We start from the raw sequence: 17,785 nt of genomic DNA, 5'->3' as shown, positions 1-17,785 counted from the left end.
TTGTTGCGTTACAACCTCAGGCGTGTTTCATTTAATGTAAAGTTCTAAGAACTGAAAAAAAAAAGAAAAAAAATGTAGCCAGATCTATGTTTTATCTATATCTATGTTAAATTAACCTTCCAGAATCAGCTTGGTTGGCTGTGTGCTGCACAAAGAATTAAATTGGGTTGCACTCGCTCACAACATAGACATTTAACAGGACGTAAACCTCAAAATGATAGAAAACATTTTTTTATTAAAAAAAGGTAAACATATAGGTGCTTTTTAGTACCTTAGAATATTAATGAAAAATAAATTTATTTTGAAGTGTGAATATTATCTGTAATATTCATAGATTACACATAAACACATTTCACATATTATTTATGTAAATGTTGATCAATCTTACCTTAGGTGTAGCAAAATCCCAAAATACAATCATCAATTTTTTTTTCTTTTATTTGTTGTTCTATTTTACTCGTTAACTTAATCTGAATATGGATTCAGGAGTGTTGCTGTAACACATGATGGACCAGAAGACTGTTAAATTAAATATTTAAATCATAAGAGCAGAAGAAACAACGTTTCACCTGGAAGCTCGTACTGAAATTAAGAAAATTTCAATACGAAACTTTCAATAATAAAATTATTTTATTTTCTTGCAATATAACTCCAAGAAGCAGCTCAATAAAAGCTGGACATCAGGATTTTGTCGGTGTTCAGCTGCATTGGTCCGGTCCGCAGGGAGCTGCGTCCACCCGACACAAAGGGGGCGGTACTGACGTACGCTTTCAGGCTTAGAGGCGACATCTACGTCTTCATTTCTATGTCGGCAGTGTCGTCACTGCACGTTCTGTCCCGGTGTTACGTCGAGCCGCAGAGGGAACCATATCTGATGGTGAAACGCGGTTCGACGTAACACATGCTTGTGATGCTTGTGCCAGGCGCTAACATGCAGAGTTTTTGTCGTCAGTCAGTAACTTTTCAGCGCTACTGGTTAGGTGATTTTTTTTTCAGTGAAAATTTTATTATTATTAAGTAAAGCCATGTCCTGGTTTGTGTTGAGTTCATTCTTTATATCGATGTCATGCAATGTCTGAGTGAAGTGGCAGCAGTGGCGGTTCTTGATATGGGGAGAACAACTGCGACTCACCCAAGAACTAGAACAAGTTCTAGTATTTGTATCTTTTATGTGTTCGTTTGCCTTGAACAAGTTTGCAGTGAAGTAAGTTTCTGGTGAGTTCTGGGCTGACTGATTTCTGCTGAAAAAAAAAATAAAAAAAAAAAAAATCAGATAATTTCTTTCATTTTTAATTGGTTTGTATGAGGCAGATGTAAATGGAAACGGCGTCCACTGGCACTAACGCCATACAAACATGTATCTGTTCAAAAAAGAACTAGAAACTATCATTTTAAGCTTCGTGGTGTGCTCAGACAATGTCTGACAGTAAATCAATTTGAACATTCAAACCAGGCATCAGATTTTAACAAATTGCCATTTTAAGTTTCTCTCAACGACAAAACGTTTATTTTCCCCATTTTGTTGTAATTCCATTTCAACACTCCTTACAGACACGTAAATGATGAAAAACAACTAGAGACTTAGTTTTTAAGATTTCCTATGTGCTCAGACAGAACATAAACCTGAACACTGAAAGCATCAGGTTTTAAGAAATGACCATTTTCAGATTCTTTCAGGGATAGAATGTTTTTTTCCCCTCTACTTTGGGATCAACAAAGTATTTCTGAATTCAATTCAATTCAATTGAACAAGCAATGAATAACAGAGAGGGCCAGAGATACCGGCAGTGTACTGCAGCCCATCTACTACTACTATTACAATACCAACAGTCTGAATGATCCCAGTGCTCCGTGATCACCAGTAGAGGGAGCAATCACCATACATTTTAAAAGTATATAGCTACGAAGGGAATGGGTGGCCTATTTATAATTTTTAAGGTTTTCATATGATTGACACGCAATTTAGAGTGAGCAAAATCCAGCTCTTGTCATTTTGTTCCGTTTCACTACTGTATGTTAATTTTACTTCTTTAGTTGAACAATTCTCCAGGCTTTTGGATTTCTTTTCTTTGAGTGTTTCTGGATATTCTCTCATCCTCACTTCAGTCCTTTTGATAGAAACGCTTTAATGTCAAAACTCTGTTTTAGACGTCACACGTTCATGTGTGTCTTTAAAATTACCTGCAAGCGACCGGGCATAAAATCTACCCACAGTTTGGTGAAAATCATTCAAATATGACATTTTATTGTAATTTATCTTTCTTTCTTCAACTATTTTGACAAGGAGAAGTGTTATTTGTGGTTAAGACCAGTTGCTCTTGTCCTATAAACATCATGACTGTGTGTAAAATTAGGTTCCAGGGGTCACAATAACTCACGTGAGATTAGTTTTTTCTCATCTATTTGCCGCTCTGTGTGTGTACAGAGTTAAGACGTGAACCTCCACTAGGAAAGCTACAACATTTTTTGAATTTATGAATATGTATGGATGCAAAGTCCCTACATCTTCACTGGTGTGGTGGAAACCTACCCTGCCACAAGCCCCTTCACTTTTCTTAACCATACGTCCATACCCCTCCCTCACTGTATCCCTAATTGTCAAGATCAGATCTGCGACAGGCTGACTCAGAGTGGCGGCTTGACAAACGCAATCATCCGGACAGCCTGGGGTTGAGTGGCCAGTGGTTGGCAGCTGCCCTGCCATGGGCCTCTACTGACTGACTGGACCAGTCTGGGTGGATTTGAGCTGGGTGTTGGGGGTACTGTTCGGTGAAGGAGCTGGATGGAAAGATGGGGGAGGAGGAGGTGGAGGTGGTGGACTGCAGAGTGCTGCAAGGTCAAGGACAGGATTTAAAAGAAAGGAAGGGGAGGTATTAAGGGGGTCGATTCAATGGTGGCTGAAGGGATTAGGGAGAGCGTGGGTGAGATTGAGAAAGATAAATATGGATGAGAAGTGTATGACAATTTCTTAAGGGTTCTAAAGAGAACAATCTGGAGCCTTTCCAAGGAACCATCTCAGTATAATGTGTTCTAATGGCATGGGCCCAAAGGGTGCTGAGGTTGTAGTTGCCAATTTTCTCAACCATCAGACTGAGATTCATCCTGCCAGCTCCTAACGTCTAACCAGCAGCCTTGCTCTCCGTTTGCCCTCCATCCCTGGTGACGTGCCATGAATCCGAAGCTGTTAGATTATGCAACGTTGTTCAGCCGGTGAAAGCCTACTGGGAGCCTCAACAGACAATTAGCCGAACCACAGTCGTGCAAAATGGTTAAGTGTGGACTCCAGTCAATTGAATAATGGGCAATTGCAAGCTCCATTTCATTCGGTGATTTGCTCCTGGTGCAGGTGGGGGCAAGTGTGTGGGTGTGAGAGAGAACTGAAGGAAAAAAACATAATGGCACTGTACAGGTTTGCAGCCACTTTAAAGTTTTGGCACACAGTTGACTCCTGAACTTTGACTTTCTTTGTCAAATGTTACAAATCAAAATTTCTTTATTTTTTTGGGAAGATTTTTTTTATTTTAGCAACATTTTGATTGAGAATCTGACTGTGATTTGTGCCGCTTTGCATGGCGGCTGCAAGTAGAGTGTCCAGGTTCCCACTGATCCTGTGTTATAAAGCATTGGATGTCAATGCTTTGGGCCCTGACTGTTGTTCAGGGGCTCACCGATTTATTGGCCGGCCGATTTTCTTAATTTTGGCATAGCGATGATTGGTCAATATGTAAAGCCAATTTTAGGCTCCGATCTTATTTACCTCAGTAAAGGTCTAAAAATCAACCACTGTCCTTTTCTGCCCTCCTGTGCGAAGTTTGACTGTTAGCCCCGCCCACCAGGTCATGTCTGCACGTTTACAGTTAGCAACACTCACCCCACTGTTGCCAGCTCAGTGACTTTCTGGTTATATTTAGCAACATTTTAGACATTTTAAACCAAAGAAAATTAGCTTTGACCACAATTGGAATCGGTAGGTCAGGCTCCTTAAAGATCTGTAATCGGCCAGAAAACTGCAATCGGTGCATCCCTACCAATAACTGTTGTTAAATGTGGGGTCAAAAGAAGCACGCTGACTGTGCTGGTCCAAATTAAACTTTTCATGATAAACAGCAATAAAAAAGTGTCTTCATGTGTATGGGTAATTTAAAAAAAAAAAAAAACAACAACAACAACCTCACAGCTGCTGTGTAACTCCTTATAAATGCAAAACGTGTTTTGCATTTATAAGATTTCACACAAAAGTGGATTTTATTTGTTCCTGGTCTGATCTTTAACTTAGTGTAAGATCAGTTAGAGAAGGAGAGTCTGGGAGGGAGGTGAGGTTGCTAACTGTATTGATTGGTTCCTCCAGTAACGTCCTTCTGTCTGTGACTGGTTAAGTCTCAGTCTGTGGTGCTATTCATATCGACTGGTGTGGGCTGCCGAAAGGACGCAGCAACTTGATGTTTGTGTGCAAATGCCATTTGTTGATATTGATTTTTGCCCTGAGTAGATTCATGTGGCATTACTGTGTTGTGTTTCATTGCGAACAAAGCCCATTATCACGACTAAACTGTTTACTTTACTTGCTATTAGACTAACTGGTTTGAAGAAATAGTCCTTTTCCACATCATAACTGGTCACCTACTGGAAATCTAGATATCGTAGGTTAAATTAAGAAGTCAGGTTATCCTCTAATATAACTCATTGGTTAGCCCCTTCTCCACCAGTGTGACCTGAACTGGTTTTGCCTCAGTCCACCTGGCGACACTCGTGTCTTATCAGCAGATCCTCTGTGGTTCTTTCCTGTTTTTTGTAGCCTCTAAAACATCTCAACCACTGGCAGACATGACATCTGCCGCCAGAGAGCTGCTCGGTGTAGAGGAGCAAATGAAGCAATCTGGGTTTGTTCGAGTCAGTCGTGATAGCGTCCAGATGAGTCTTAATTTTAGGCCTCAATCTTAACTTGACACTTTTGGCTGTTTGTCTTGAACACCAAAATAGAATGTTTGGTTTTATTTGAGCACATCAAAACCACAACCTGGATGATGTTTGCCGTGTGACAGGAAGCTCGCCGCGCGCCCACATTCTCCCCACATTCACATCCAAAGAGTTTACTGAGAGTTTTAAAAAAAAATTCAGTAGAGCAAATCCATTTTATTAATAAGAACTTTTAAGAAAAAACAATGTCTAGCCGAGCTGCTGTACTAGAGCGCAGAACAGAACAGATGAAAACAAGACGTGAATGAAAACATATAAACGCTTGTTAAACTGTATGAAAGTAAAGAGAAACACAAGCAAAAACAAGCTAACTCGCAGTGTCAGAAGTCATTGAAAATATATTTGTGTTTGGATGTAATGATTAAAAAACTTGTACCAGCTGAAAGGAGGCCTGACTGATCCAGCCATAAAGTGAGTTATAATAATCTTACTCGCGGTGCAATAAAAACATTTGGATTATCACCCACTGGTTTTAGAAACGGCAAAAGTAAGATCGCATCTCCAACATTTCTGAAGCTTGTGAAGTTCAGTGCTGAAGTCTGTGGAGTTTTCATTTGGTTCCTGAGAAGATCGGCTGGTTTGTCTGAGGTAGCCGGGTGCTGTGTTGTCAACACGACCGCCCAAAGCCGAGGGCAAGCGAACGCTTCCCACTGGACACAGGTCAGGTCACAAGGATTAGCCGTGGCACCGGACATCCCCAAATCAACTGATCCGCCTCAACAATGACGGTCTCCCTACAAAGGGCCGAGTGCAGGCGGAGAAAATGACTGGATGGTTTGGAGCAACAGAAGATCAGAGTAATTTGCTCCAACAGCGATGTGAGATATTTGGACAGATTGTACTTTGTTTGTGTGTGTGTGTGTGTGTGTGTGTGTGTGTGTGTGTGTGCGTGTGTGTGTGTGTGTGTGTGCGTGTGTGTGTGTGTGTGTGTGTGAGTGTATAACGTCTTGCAAACAATTTCTTCTTTATTTTTGTTCCTTTTTAATGCCATTTCTAAATAAAACCATCCCACAAATGCTTGAACTGATTGTGATTGTCGAGCTGCACCATGAAATTTTAAGTGCTCTGACATTACAAATACAATCTAATAGCTGACATACCAGTTTCAAGAGTTTGGAGTTGTCATCGAAAAGATTTGAAAAAAATCACTTAATCTTCTGCTGTTAGAGTAAACTCATTTGCCTCTGCTAATGTCTTTTATTCAGCCGTGTTCAGCATTTGGCGATCACCTGGAAGACATGCAGCATATTTATTTACCTGTTTTCCTATAAGATAGAAAGAAAAAAATGAACATAAGAAGAGCGATAAACATTGTTACCTTGGCGATATTTGACAAACAGTTGCCAGACAATCCATTAAAACTGTTTGAACATGCGTGCTCCGGTGGCGTGGAGGTTGGCGCGCCCCGCGTTTGGAGGCCTTCGGTCCTCGACGCGGCCGTCGCGGGTTTGATTCCCGGACCCGACGGCATTTGCCGCGTGTCTTCCCCCCTCTTGTTCCCCCTTTTCTGTCAGCCTACTGTTGTACAAGGGGCACTAGAGCCCACAAAAAGGACCCCCTGGTGGGGTAAAAAAAAAAAAAAAACTGTTTGAACATGCATACAGTGGATTTAAATATGAGCTTTCTTGGCAAAAGTAAAGAAGTTGGTGAAAAAATTAAAAAGAAATGGTGTGTTCAATAATAAAATTCTGTTTATTTCTAATAATTAAAAAAGATGTAAAAGCAAAAATGGCCACAAATTCTCTACTTTAAAAGGAATCTTGTTCTTCTGTCTTTACATGCGGTCAAGCTGTTAAGTGTCTTTTGAAAAATTGCCAGATTTTCTGTGGCTTCTTCTTTTTTTTTTTTTTTTTGAGGAGCTAATGAGGGATCTCTTGTCACGGGTCCAAGAAAATGTTTCACACGGTGACTAATGAGCCTGTTTGGAACTAATTATCTTGTTTGTTATGTTTGTCTTGAATATTGACACATCACATCAACTAGAAAGTAAAACAACTGGGGATAAAATCACAGAGGCAGAAGGAAGTTGTCGTAGGTGAAGTGTGTGAATGTGTTTTTAGAAACCAGAGCTTCCAGCATAAAATAATATTTTAATAGTGGCGTTAAACATGGGGAAGGAGCTGCATGCAGCTTATTACTGGCTAAACAGCTGGCAACTTGAAGTCACCACCTTCAAGTTGCAGTGGTGACTGTTTATCAGTACAAATAGAGTCATATAATAGACAATATGAATTTAAAGACCAAAACAGCTTTAAGAAACACCATGTCACTTTCTGCTAAAGGATTGCAGTGCAGCAGGCCTTTAAATAAAACAAATACAATGTTATTATTATTTAAGGAAACTAAACTGTAACTTATTTTTGTTGTGCTGTATAAAATCTGAGTATTTTTCATGTTATGTCTAAGAACAAATATTCCAAAAAAGAAAGAAGAGATCCAATAAGCAACTGGACAAGGCATTTAGCCACGCTGATACTCTCTTCAAAATTACGGCAAGTTTTTTCTTCAACAGCATCAGGCTTTAGCTGCAACTTAAGCAACTGAATTGTGTCGACGCGGCACTTTTTGAGCTGGACCGCCCACTCGAAGCGTCTCACCATGCAGGACACAACCTGGCCTGTGAGCACATTGGTGTCTGCAGACTTCTGGAGGATTGTATGGACAGCAGCATGGAGGTCAGTGAGGATCGTCTGACAGCAGATCAGTGATGAGCGCCTCCTGCCTGGTTGAGTTCCCAACACTCCACTTTTCAAGCCAAGCGCCTCGTCCAGGTCATATCTTTGACGGATGTGTCCGCCGACCGACTCACCCTGGAGCGGGTTCCTTATCCCTAAAACTTTGACGGAGAAAAGTTCCCAAGAGACTTTTTAAAATAGCACAAGTAAGATGTGAGTCGAAGCTGAAGTGGCTTTATGTTTAGCGGGTTGATTGGCCTTAATTCCTGAAAGTCTCATTTGATATGCATTAATCCCCGGATTAGAAAAGCGCTCTCCCCAAGGCTTCCACAGTCTGGGTCTTCCCAGCAAACCAGGGTCAATAGGAGCATATTTCTTTGCAAACATGATGCCAAATTCAATAATTATGAGAAACTCGACATAAACGTGTTTTTTAAACACAGCACCTCGGCAGTTCCAAAACCCCATTGTGGCTAAATCCACTCTCTGTCTTTTCAACTACTTCTCCTTTAAAAGACGAATAAAAGCCGAGGAGTGAGGAGAAGGCCCTGCTCATTAACCCCTCCGTACCTTACAATGAGTCCCGGAGGCGCACTGTGCCAAAGAGCCAGCACTCCTCTAACTAGCTATCTGGGTGGGGGTGGTGTGTGTGTGTGTGTGTGTGTGTGTGTGTGCGTGTGTTTGTGTGTGTGTTTTGGGGGGGATTCAATGTTCCAGTACAATGGTAAATCCCAATATTTCTCTCAAAAGCCACAGAATGAAACTGGACAAGTTTTACTTTTGTGCCAAACACTTTAGCGATTGATTGAGCAATAAACCAACAAGCAACACAAACTAAAGTATATTTTGCCTGATTTTGTTATGTTTTTGTTGCTCACATAAATTATTGTCATTTTGGTCCTGAAAAATAGAAAATTTCCATTTAACTTTATAAATGGTCCGTCTGATGATGTTATGTTTAAATATGAAGTGATTGATAATTGGATCAGTTACTCTGTACTTGAGCAGACTTTTTACCAAATGCTTTTTTACTCTTACTTGAGTCATTGGTCGGCTTCTTTTTACTTTTATTTGAGTAAAATTAAGTTGACATATCACTTGTAGTGATACGTACTCTGCCCCCCTCTGAGTGTAAATGATTTTTCTCTTGGCCAGATCCTGTGCTGTTGCATTGCTATATGTTTTTCTGTAATTTGATTGCTAAGTTGATGGTGTTGCAGTTTTCCAAGTAATAAATCTCAAAGACCAAGGTAACTTGCTGTTCCATGTGCCGCAGGTGCTCTTTTTCCCACTTGAGCACCTGCCCCCCAAAATATCTCTGCATGCCACTGCTCTCTGCCATTTTGCAGATGTTGTGGGAACTTTGTCTACTGGCTGAGCGGACACAAACTGTCCCTCTCATCCTCTTAAGAAGGAAAAGTCCTCGCCGCTACCGCGGGGACGCTTTAATTGGAATTTCATGCGGGCTAAACAGAGGGGAAGCTCATGTAAGTTAACATTTGGTCGAATTAATTGGTCCTTTTCTCTCTTTTCATCTCAGTCAGGCTCTTGCGGGCCGCAGACGAAGCTTCCCGTTAATCTCCCATTTTAAAATCAATCCACCGAGACAGACAAAGAGTCCGCCTCGCGCTTTTCTTCTCTTCCTGTCCCAAACGAGCTCCTTTGTGGCCCGCAAATTGTCTAAATCCCCCTTCGGCGGACCCCCGTCGGAGTAAGTGGGAGGGCGGGGGCATTGGGGTGGGGGTGGAGGTGGGGGCAGTATGAAGACGTCCTCGTGTTGTTGACAGCTGATTAGCGCGCGCTCTCGCGACCCATAATCTCCGCCGTGTGGGCGCGCGCCTAAAGTAAAGCTCCCCCACTCTCGTGTTTGTGGATGTTGAGGCCACCGCTCAGATGTGAGGGAAATCCAGAGAAAGGGTGCGAAGAAAAGGCCAACTTGCCCGCTTCAGGTTGTTCACTGACGTTCACGTCCCGCGGCCTCTTCTGTGAGCGACGTGCGCGGTCGAACACGCGCACGTCGCTCGCTGCTCACTAGTCGATGTAAATCAAATAAAAATATTTGAGCGAAATGGGAATGAAATAGGAAACGGGCCAGTGAGAGAATTTTGCTTTTCGCGAGGGAACGTGCAAATAAATCAGGAACAAGATGCGCGTTCTCGCAGAACGTCCGCAAACGGAGCGCGTTGTCCCCCGGGGTTAATTCAGGACAGTTTAATCTGAGCAGTTTCATGGCAAGAATAGAGGAACGCAAACTCTCACCACAAATCCAAGTTTTCGGTGTAATAACCGACAGAGAGGAGACACAAGGACCTTTTATTTCACCAGACGGATGTTTTGGACTGACCACGAAATCTTACCAAATAAAAATGATGAGACAGATTCCTTAAAGAATATATTGTGTCCATCCGATTATATTTGATTTCCAATTGTTAGAGTAATACAACACTGGACAATTACCAATCTGGGTGTGAAATCTCTCAATCTGTCTTAAATGTTTGAAATCGTCATTTATTTTGCAGTAACTACTGCGTTTTGTGTTTCACAAATTTAATTTCACAGTTTAAAAGTAGGATGGACATATTTTATCATGATATAACATTAACCGAACTTCTGTAGCGTCACTCACAAACACATTCACGCACAAGCATCAGCATCATTCGTAATTTAGGGAATTGCCCTTCAGCGTGAGTCCGAGAAAGATGGCATGAAACTCGCAATCTTTTGATTGCCATAGAAATCTTCCAGTTGATCCATAGCCTTCTTTGTAAAGTACACAGAAAATGGAAATTGTAAAAAAAGAAGAAAAAAAAAAGTTCTTTCTATGGTCCCCTAAGTTTTTAACAGCTTGCGTCATTTGAGACATGGACCTACACATCAAGAAGAACTCTTGTTCAAACTGTATCATTGACAAATCATCTTTGTAGCATTTAAAGGGCCGGTTGTTTTTGTTTTTTGTTTTTTAATCGTGTTAGTGGCTGAGATCCATGCTACGTGAACACGATTTATCTCTGCGACAAAATTCACACTCATCCCGGAAGCTGACTTCATTAGCAACGCCGTCCGTTCACTGAGAGATGTGTTGAAAGCTCGGACATCAGCTTCACATAGTTTGGTTTCTGGTCAGAGGATGTCTAGGTATTTGCTCCTCCGGACCTGGGTTAAAGTTCAAGTTCCACCATCACCTTCTGCTATAGAGCAGTTTGGTGATTCCCTTCTCCACTTTCCTTTTTGTTTTTTTTTCTTTCATTACTAGATTTCTTGTGGATCCAAGCCGTCATAACTGCGTGAATATCCTTGTTGAGAATTATTTTTAACAATCCTTTCTATGTTCTCAGAAGACAAGATTTTATTTATTTTATTTTATTTTATTTTATTTTATTTTTTTGGGTGGTGGGGGGGTCAAATTTGCTACAGGTGCGAAGACTCATGTCGAGAGGCTCATATTGACTTGTGCAGGTATTTTTTTTGTGTGCTTGTTTAAAGTACTCATTCCTCTAGTTTCCCATTATTTTGATTTTAAAAATTTTGCTTCGTAAGCTTTATAAAGAGAGTCCTGCACCATTCCACATCCCATTTTCTACAGAGAAAACAGCTGAATGCGTGGCTGCGGTCTGACACAGAGAGATGATCCAAGAAAAGAAGACACAGTGTCACTTCGGATCCTCGTCCCTCCGAGTCCAACAAGTCGAACTTTTTTTTTTTTCTTTGATCACAACAGATATCTTCTCTAACTCGGTCTATAAGACCAGCTCCTACGTCACCGGCGCTGCGTGCGGTCTGTCTCTGGATGTTAAATACTCCGAGACATCTCTGCGAACTTCGTGCAGCTTGCAGAGGTGGCGCTGACGGGGGTGAAGGTGAGCGGGGCGTCATCTGCCAATATTGGCCTTGCCAGGTTATTCCAGGGCCGGCCGAGCGCGTTAATTAGCTGTTAACAGAAACGGAGCCATTTGGGAGCACGTTGCGACTCTCCGCAGAATGTGCGCCGGGATAATATTGTTCCAGGAGACGTGCGCAGAATGACCCAGACTTTATTAACACGGGGGCCCAGATGACGAGCTGCGGCCTGAGTGCTCCATTATCTCCAGTACTGATGAGTGGCTCCGGATGAGACGCGCACGCTCCATCCCCCTGCCCCCCTCCATGCTATCGGACCCCCGGGGCCGTTTAGCTGCTTAATGTAATTTGCTTTCAAGGGCTGTGTTATCTCCCATCATTTGCGCCATTATTCGCCGAGTCAAGTGTAAATGTGGCTTTATTAAAATCGTGTCTGTCAATAAATGTTGAAGTAAAGCGGACTCAGAGCGCCTCTTTCTCCCGACCAAATGGAAACGGCTCACCTGCACACAATAAAGTCGCCCCTCACCTGGCAGGCCTGTAAGCTCAGCGAGATTCTTCCTGCTGCCACAATAGAACTGGAATGATAAGACAGACAGGCAATAATGAGCAAATGACATAAAAGTGAAAGTGGCTGCACGTGATAAATCTGGAGGTTTGACTGTGAGCTGGTGGTTGTTTACTTTAGTGCAAATGATCAGAATGACTTCAGTTGTGAATCCTCAACATTTTCTGCCACCTGAAATATGTCAAATATGTCAAACCTTCAGGTGATATTGTTAACACACACACACGCTCGCGCGCGCGCGCGCGCACACACACACACACACACGCACACACACGCACACACACACACACACACACACACACACACACACACACTCCCCCCCATATATATATATATATATATGAATTGAAATAACATGGTTGAGACGTTGAGCTTTCATTATAAGTTATAAGTTATTTATTCACATTAACACTTTCCAGTAAAATACATAACATGGCAACTCATATTTAAATAGCAACTCTTTGACCTGTTGTGTTCATCGGTCGGGTGGTTCGGCCCTGTGTTCCACATCTATGAAGAAGAATGCTAAAGATGACAAAGAAAAGAAATCTCTAGATTGGGCTTTTTAGCTCGCTCTTCTCGGTTCTGCTCGGCTCATTCGTCCCCTCTGTGTCAGCGCACGTCCAGTCTCAGGGGGCTTTCTCACCTCAGGCCTGTATTTTATATATATTTTTTTTCATTCATTTTTTTCCCTCTTATTCCAAGAACGCCAGTCATGGTGACCCAGAGCGCCCGCCGTCAGCCAGCAGCCCTGTCCGCTCAGCAGATCTCAACTCTGCGGCTCTCTCAGGGCCTCCGAGACCGCAGGAAAGCCGCTCTCATGGAGCTTCCTGATGTGCTTCTTCAAGTCAAAGTTGCGGCAGAAGCCTTTGCCGCAGGTGGCGCAGGTGAACGGCTTCTTGTCGTTGTGCGTGTGCATGTGAAACGTCAAGTTGTAGATCTGATGGAAGGCCTTGTTGCAGATGGAGCATTTGTACTGCTTCTCCCCGCTGTGCGTCAACTTGTGGTTCTTGTAGTTCCCTAACAACAAACAAACAAACAAACAAAAAGAAAACCCAATGAACAGAGCAACTCTGAAGTTTCAAGAAAACAAAAAATGTCCAGTGCAACAGGGGGAAAAAAAATCATGTAGCAACCACCGATAAAATACACAATCTTTTCATTTTATTCATAAAAAAAAATAACAAAATAAAACAATTTTCTTTCAATATAAAACAAGGAGGTGGAATTAGTTTCTTTCTTTAAATCAGGTTTGTGCAACTGAGTGGACAAACTCCAGAATTTAGAAATCTTCAATCTGGTTTCATTTGGAAATGCCGAATGTAAGTATATTGTCTTTTCTCAGCAGAAACATAATTTGACTCTATATTGTCGTTTGTTCCAACAACATGCTTTCAATTATTACTTAAAAAAATCCAAATATGGGAGGTTAGTGACATTTTTATGCTACACAAACTCGTCAATAGATTAAACAATTTGTCAGTTAAACTTTTCATTTATTTAAGTGGCTTATTTTGGTTCAGTAGTAGAGTCATTTTAAGCACAGATTTTATCATTTCAAACGAAGTGAGCATTCAAAAGCTCTGCGCAGAGATCCACCGTGAAGCTGGGCCCTGCGCGGAGTCTCCTTCCCTTAATTACTTTTTTTTTTTTTTTTTTTTTTTGCGTGTTAAGGTCGAGAAGTTGTCAAACTTTGTCAGAATCAAACGCTGTGGCAAAAATTCAAAAAGAAAAGAAGAAAAAAGAGAGAGCGCGAGGAAAAAAAAGCCAACTTTGCTGGAGTTCAAGCAGCTGACCCAGAGCAAATGCTGCCGTCTTCAGGAAAGAATTAGTCCGTGGAAAGTGCCACGTCCTATTTGTGCTGATGGCTTTCGGTGAGCCTGCAGATATTTACCACAACGCGGCGGCTCCGCTTCCCGCATCCCGCATCCCGCACCCAACGACATGCGGGGAGCCTGTCGGAGTTCGCGACAGGAACAAAACAATAAATGAAGAAATCGGCCTGTACTGACATTGCGAAATGCGAGTAAGTTATCGCTCTTACTGAGCTTTTCTTTCTTTCTTCTGCGTAAACTACTGAGGTAAAAAAACAAAAAAATCAATTCAACCACGGAACTGAGTACAAAGCGCCAACTAACTTCAGACTTTTCTGCTTTATTTATTTATTTCAGCTTACCTAATTCAAGTGCCAGACCGAAATAAGACTACCACATGTATAATAATAATAATAATAATAATAATAATAATAATAATAATAATAATAATAATAATAATAATAATAATAATAATAATAATAATCGAGGACAATTGCCTCTTTTTGTTAAAGTTACTTTTAAACGTTAAGCGTCTTGGTTCAGATGCGCTTCACGTGTTTTTTTTTTTTTAATATACAGTTTAGCTAGATTACACGTATTAAAACTACTGCGTCAAAATAAATAAATAAATAAATAAAATAAAATAAATAAAATAAAAACCCGAATGAATACATTCCTTTCTTTAGTGACAGCTGTGAGGTTTCGTGGAACTGAAACACGCACCTTTCTGGTGGAAGCCTTTCCCGCAGAACTCGCACACAAACGGCTTGTATCCGGCGTGGATGCGCACGTGCGTGTTGAGCGTGGAGCTCCTGTTGAACGCCTTGCCGCACTGGTTGCATTTGTGCGGTTTTTCCTAGATGGAGGATATTTCAAGAAAACAGGTTTACGGAACAGTTGAAAGCAAATGAGGTGTGTGTTTCTCTCTCTCACTCTCTCTCTCTGTGTGTGTGTGTGTGAGAGAGAGAGAGAGACGGCCAGGCCGGCCTGCAGGTGTGCCCCCTGCGTCTCACCTGAGTGTGGATGATCTTGTGCCTGCAGAGCGTGCTGGCCTGTCGGAAGCCTTTGCCGCACACTTTGCACACAAACGGCCGGGCCCCGGTGTGCACCGGCATATGTCTGGTCAGGTTATAATGCGCGTTAAAAACCTGCGAGAGAAAAGAAAACACTCACACACACACTCGATCCTGTTAAAATGTGTGTTCTAGTCACAAGCTGTCTGGTTTGTCTTCGAACGGACAGCTGTCGTTCCTGAAAGTTTTACCTTCCCACAAACTTCACACGTGAAGTTTTTGTGCTTGCCGTCCGCGCCGCACCCGCCGGAGCCGAGCTTGCTGTGCGTCTTGACGCCGTTCTTCTCGCCAACCAGAGCGTGGTTCTCCTTCACTATCTGGTCCAGCTGGCCCGGCAGATGCTCCTTGTGTGGATACTGTGGAGTGGGGAGCTTCTCCGAGCCGGCGTTCTGCGCTAGCTTGGCGTTCTCCAGCAGCAAGAGTCTGTGGTGCGCCGACAGGGACGCCTGGACCTGGGGGGTGGAAAGCCAGTGGCCGGCCAGGAGCTCTGACTGCTGGTACGCAGAGTCAAGGTAATTCAGGTAGTAGAGCGAGCCCACGCTGGGCACGGCCACGGCTTGGTGGATGACCTGCGGCTTCACCACCCTGCTGCCGGTGGTCGGCACCGGTTGCTTCAAGGTGGAGTCCGCTCTGGCACACACGCCGCAGTTCCCTTTGCACGGCGCGGCTGCGGATCCACAGAACGTCCCCCTAAGGCTGGCTCTCCAGAGCTCCGAGTAGTTCATCAGCGCCTTGGCCTGCAGGTCGTAGCTGAACGGCTGCAGCGGGATCATGCAGGGGATGGGGGAGCAGACGCCGAGCAACTTCTTCCCCTCCGAGCGCTCCTCCGCGCCGCCTCTCGGCTCCGAGCTCTTGGACATGATCCGGTCGATGGAGAAGGCCAGGCTCTTCGGAGCCCCGGAGGGCCCGGTCCTACCACAGGACATCACCGTCTCCAGAGAGGCCGAACTTGCCATTTAAAAAAAAGAAAAAAAAAGGAAAAAAAAAAAAAAGAAAGTAAAAATTTTTTGCCGTTTGCCGCAGAACTTGTTGGAAAGTCCGAGCGTTCCTGTTTTGTCACTCCTCTGGGTTCCCAGCAGCAGCAGCAGCAACAGCAGCAGCAGCAGATACAGGAAGCATCAGTTTGATGCGCACCTCGCTGTCAGAGTGTCATCCTCCCCCCCCGACGCCTTCCCCAAAACCCCCATGCAAACAGCGGCGTCCAGGGGTGATTGGTTAATCCTCGTTAACTTTTGCGCGGAAAAATTAACGGGACATTTTCGAGTCAAGAACCTAAAACGAAAAAAGGAAAGAAAAAAACCAGAGGGAGGACAGCAGAATCTGAAGAAGAAGAAGAAAAAAATTGTGGGAGCTCCAGGAGGATGCAGGAGCGCGGAGTTAAGTGTGAGTTAGAGGTTACCTCTTTAATGCTCAGATGACTGGAGAGCCGCGCGCTGGCAGGGCCCCGCCCCCTCCTCGGCGCCGATCCTGACATCAGCGGGCAGCAGCGCAGCCTCCACCGGGGCGACCAGGAAACGCCCTCATCGACCTGCGCGCCATCAAATCAGGAAAGTTGAGGGGCTGGAGCCTGTAGACACAAACAACTCTCTTTCTTTTCTTTTCCTCTTTATTTCTCTGTTTTGTCTCCTACCTGAGGAGGAAAATGTGGAAGCACGTTCTGTCTACGCTCATTAAACAACCGGAGAGGAGCTGCTTTCATTTGGTTAACAACAGAGTAATCTCTGTTTTGGTGCTTCAGTTTGGGAATTTCTTTTATTTTTATTTTTATTTTTTTCAAGAGAAAGTTGCTAATCCTCTGAGATGGGATTCTTCTCTCTCTCTCTCTCTCCGGCTCACATCCTCTCTTAAACAAGCCGGTTTTCCACACTTTGGACCTCCAACTCCCACCTGTTTAAAGAGCGCAGACGCCCCCTTTGGATCCTGTAAACGCGGTTCCTCCACTCGATTGTAAGGAAGCAATTTTCCAGCGCGATTCACAGAGAAAGAGACAGAAAAAAAACAAAACAGAAGCTCATTTACTTTTCGCAACTAAAGCACTGCGTGAACGTGTTTTTTTTTTTAATCTCTCTCTCTCTCGTTGAAATAGGAGAGAGGGAATTAAAGAGGGAGAGAGAGGAGAAAAGAAAAGACTTAAGTTAGTGACATGTAAAAAGAGAAAATAATAAGAGAGGGTATTTTTCCCCCTTCTCTCGCTTTCTCTACATTGTTTAGAAGGAATTTGCTGGAATCCACTTCGTTGACGGAACAGCCTTGAGCCTGCAGGCCTTTTTTTTTTAACCTGAGGGCGTCTGAGTCTGAGAGACAGGAGAGGAACAATGCACATGCGAAGCACATGTGGAAAACATCTTAAGTAAAGAGATCCCCCCGTTTTTTCTCAGTTCATAAACATTTGTGGTAAAAAAAAAAAAAATAAAATAAATTTTTTTTAAAAAAATTAAAAGAAATCAAATACAGCTAGACAAGCAAGTTAAACAAGCACAAAGTCAGACAGGATAACACCATGACAAAAATATCATGTTTTATTTAATCAAAAACAAACCAAAATGTAGAATTTTTTTTTAATTACATCTTGACCTAAAGGATTCCTCAGTATCTATGAGTCTCTATAAAAACCTTTAGCTTAGCAGATGACTCCGGTGTCTTCATGGAGCCACTCACTCACATTTTGAGGTTGACAATTAAGAGATTAAGCAAATGTTTGGACAACTTTTTTCTTTTTTTGTTATTTTAATTGGACCATTCAGAAAATGCAGGAGAGAGAACCTAACTAATCATCCCCAAAGTTAGCTTGTATTCAATCTGTTTCAGTTTGCGACTCACCACTGAGAAATGTCAGGCCGT

At 42.8% G+C, this 17,785-nt stretch overlaps 1 protein-coding gene across 1 annotated transcript; it reads right to left on the bottom strand.

The window, feature by feature from the left end:
- Positions 1 to 12,502: 12,502 nt before the first annotated feature.
- fezf2 (FEZ family zinc finger 2) lies at positions 12,503 to 16,303 on the bottom strand. The gene is made up of 4 exons (XM_044121933.1): positions 15,136 to 16,303; positions 14,885 to 15,019; positions 14,595 to 14,727; positions 12,503 to 13,077 (listed from the first exon to the last, which is right to left on the bottom strand). Exons 1-4 carry the CDS (start codon positions 15,898 to 15,900, stop codon positions 12,827 to 12,829), a joined length of 1,284 nt encoding a protein of 427 aa, XP_043977868.1. The 5' UTR covers positions 15,901 to 16,303; the 3' UTR covers positions 12,503 to 12,826.
- Between the last annotated feature and the right edge of the window lie 1,482 nt (positions 16,304 to 17,785).

This window comes from Gambusia affinis, linkage group LG07 (genome assembly GCF_019740435.1).
Source record: "Gambusia affinis linkage group LG07, SWU_Gaff_1.0, whole genome shotgun sequence".
Classification (NCBI taxonomy): domain Eukaryota; kingdom Metazoa; phylum Chordata; class Actinopteri; order Cyprinodontiformes; family Poeciliidae; genus Gambusia; species Gambusia affinis.
The sequence above is the reverse complement of the archived record's forward strand: the minus strand, read 5'-3'. Positions and strand labels throughout refer to the sequence as shown.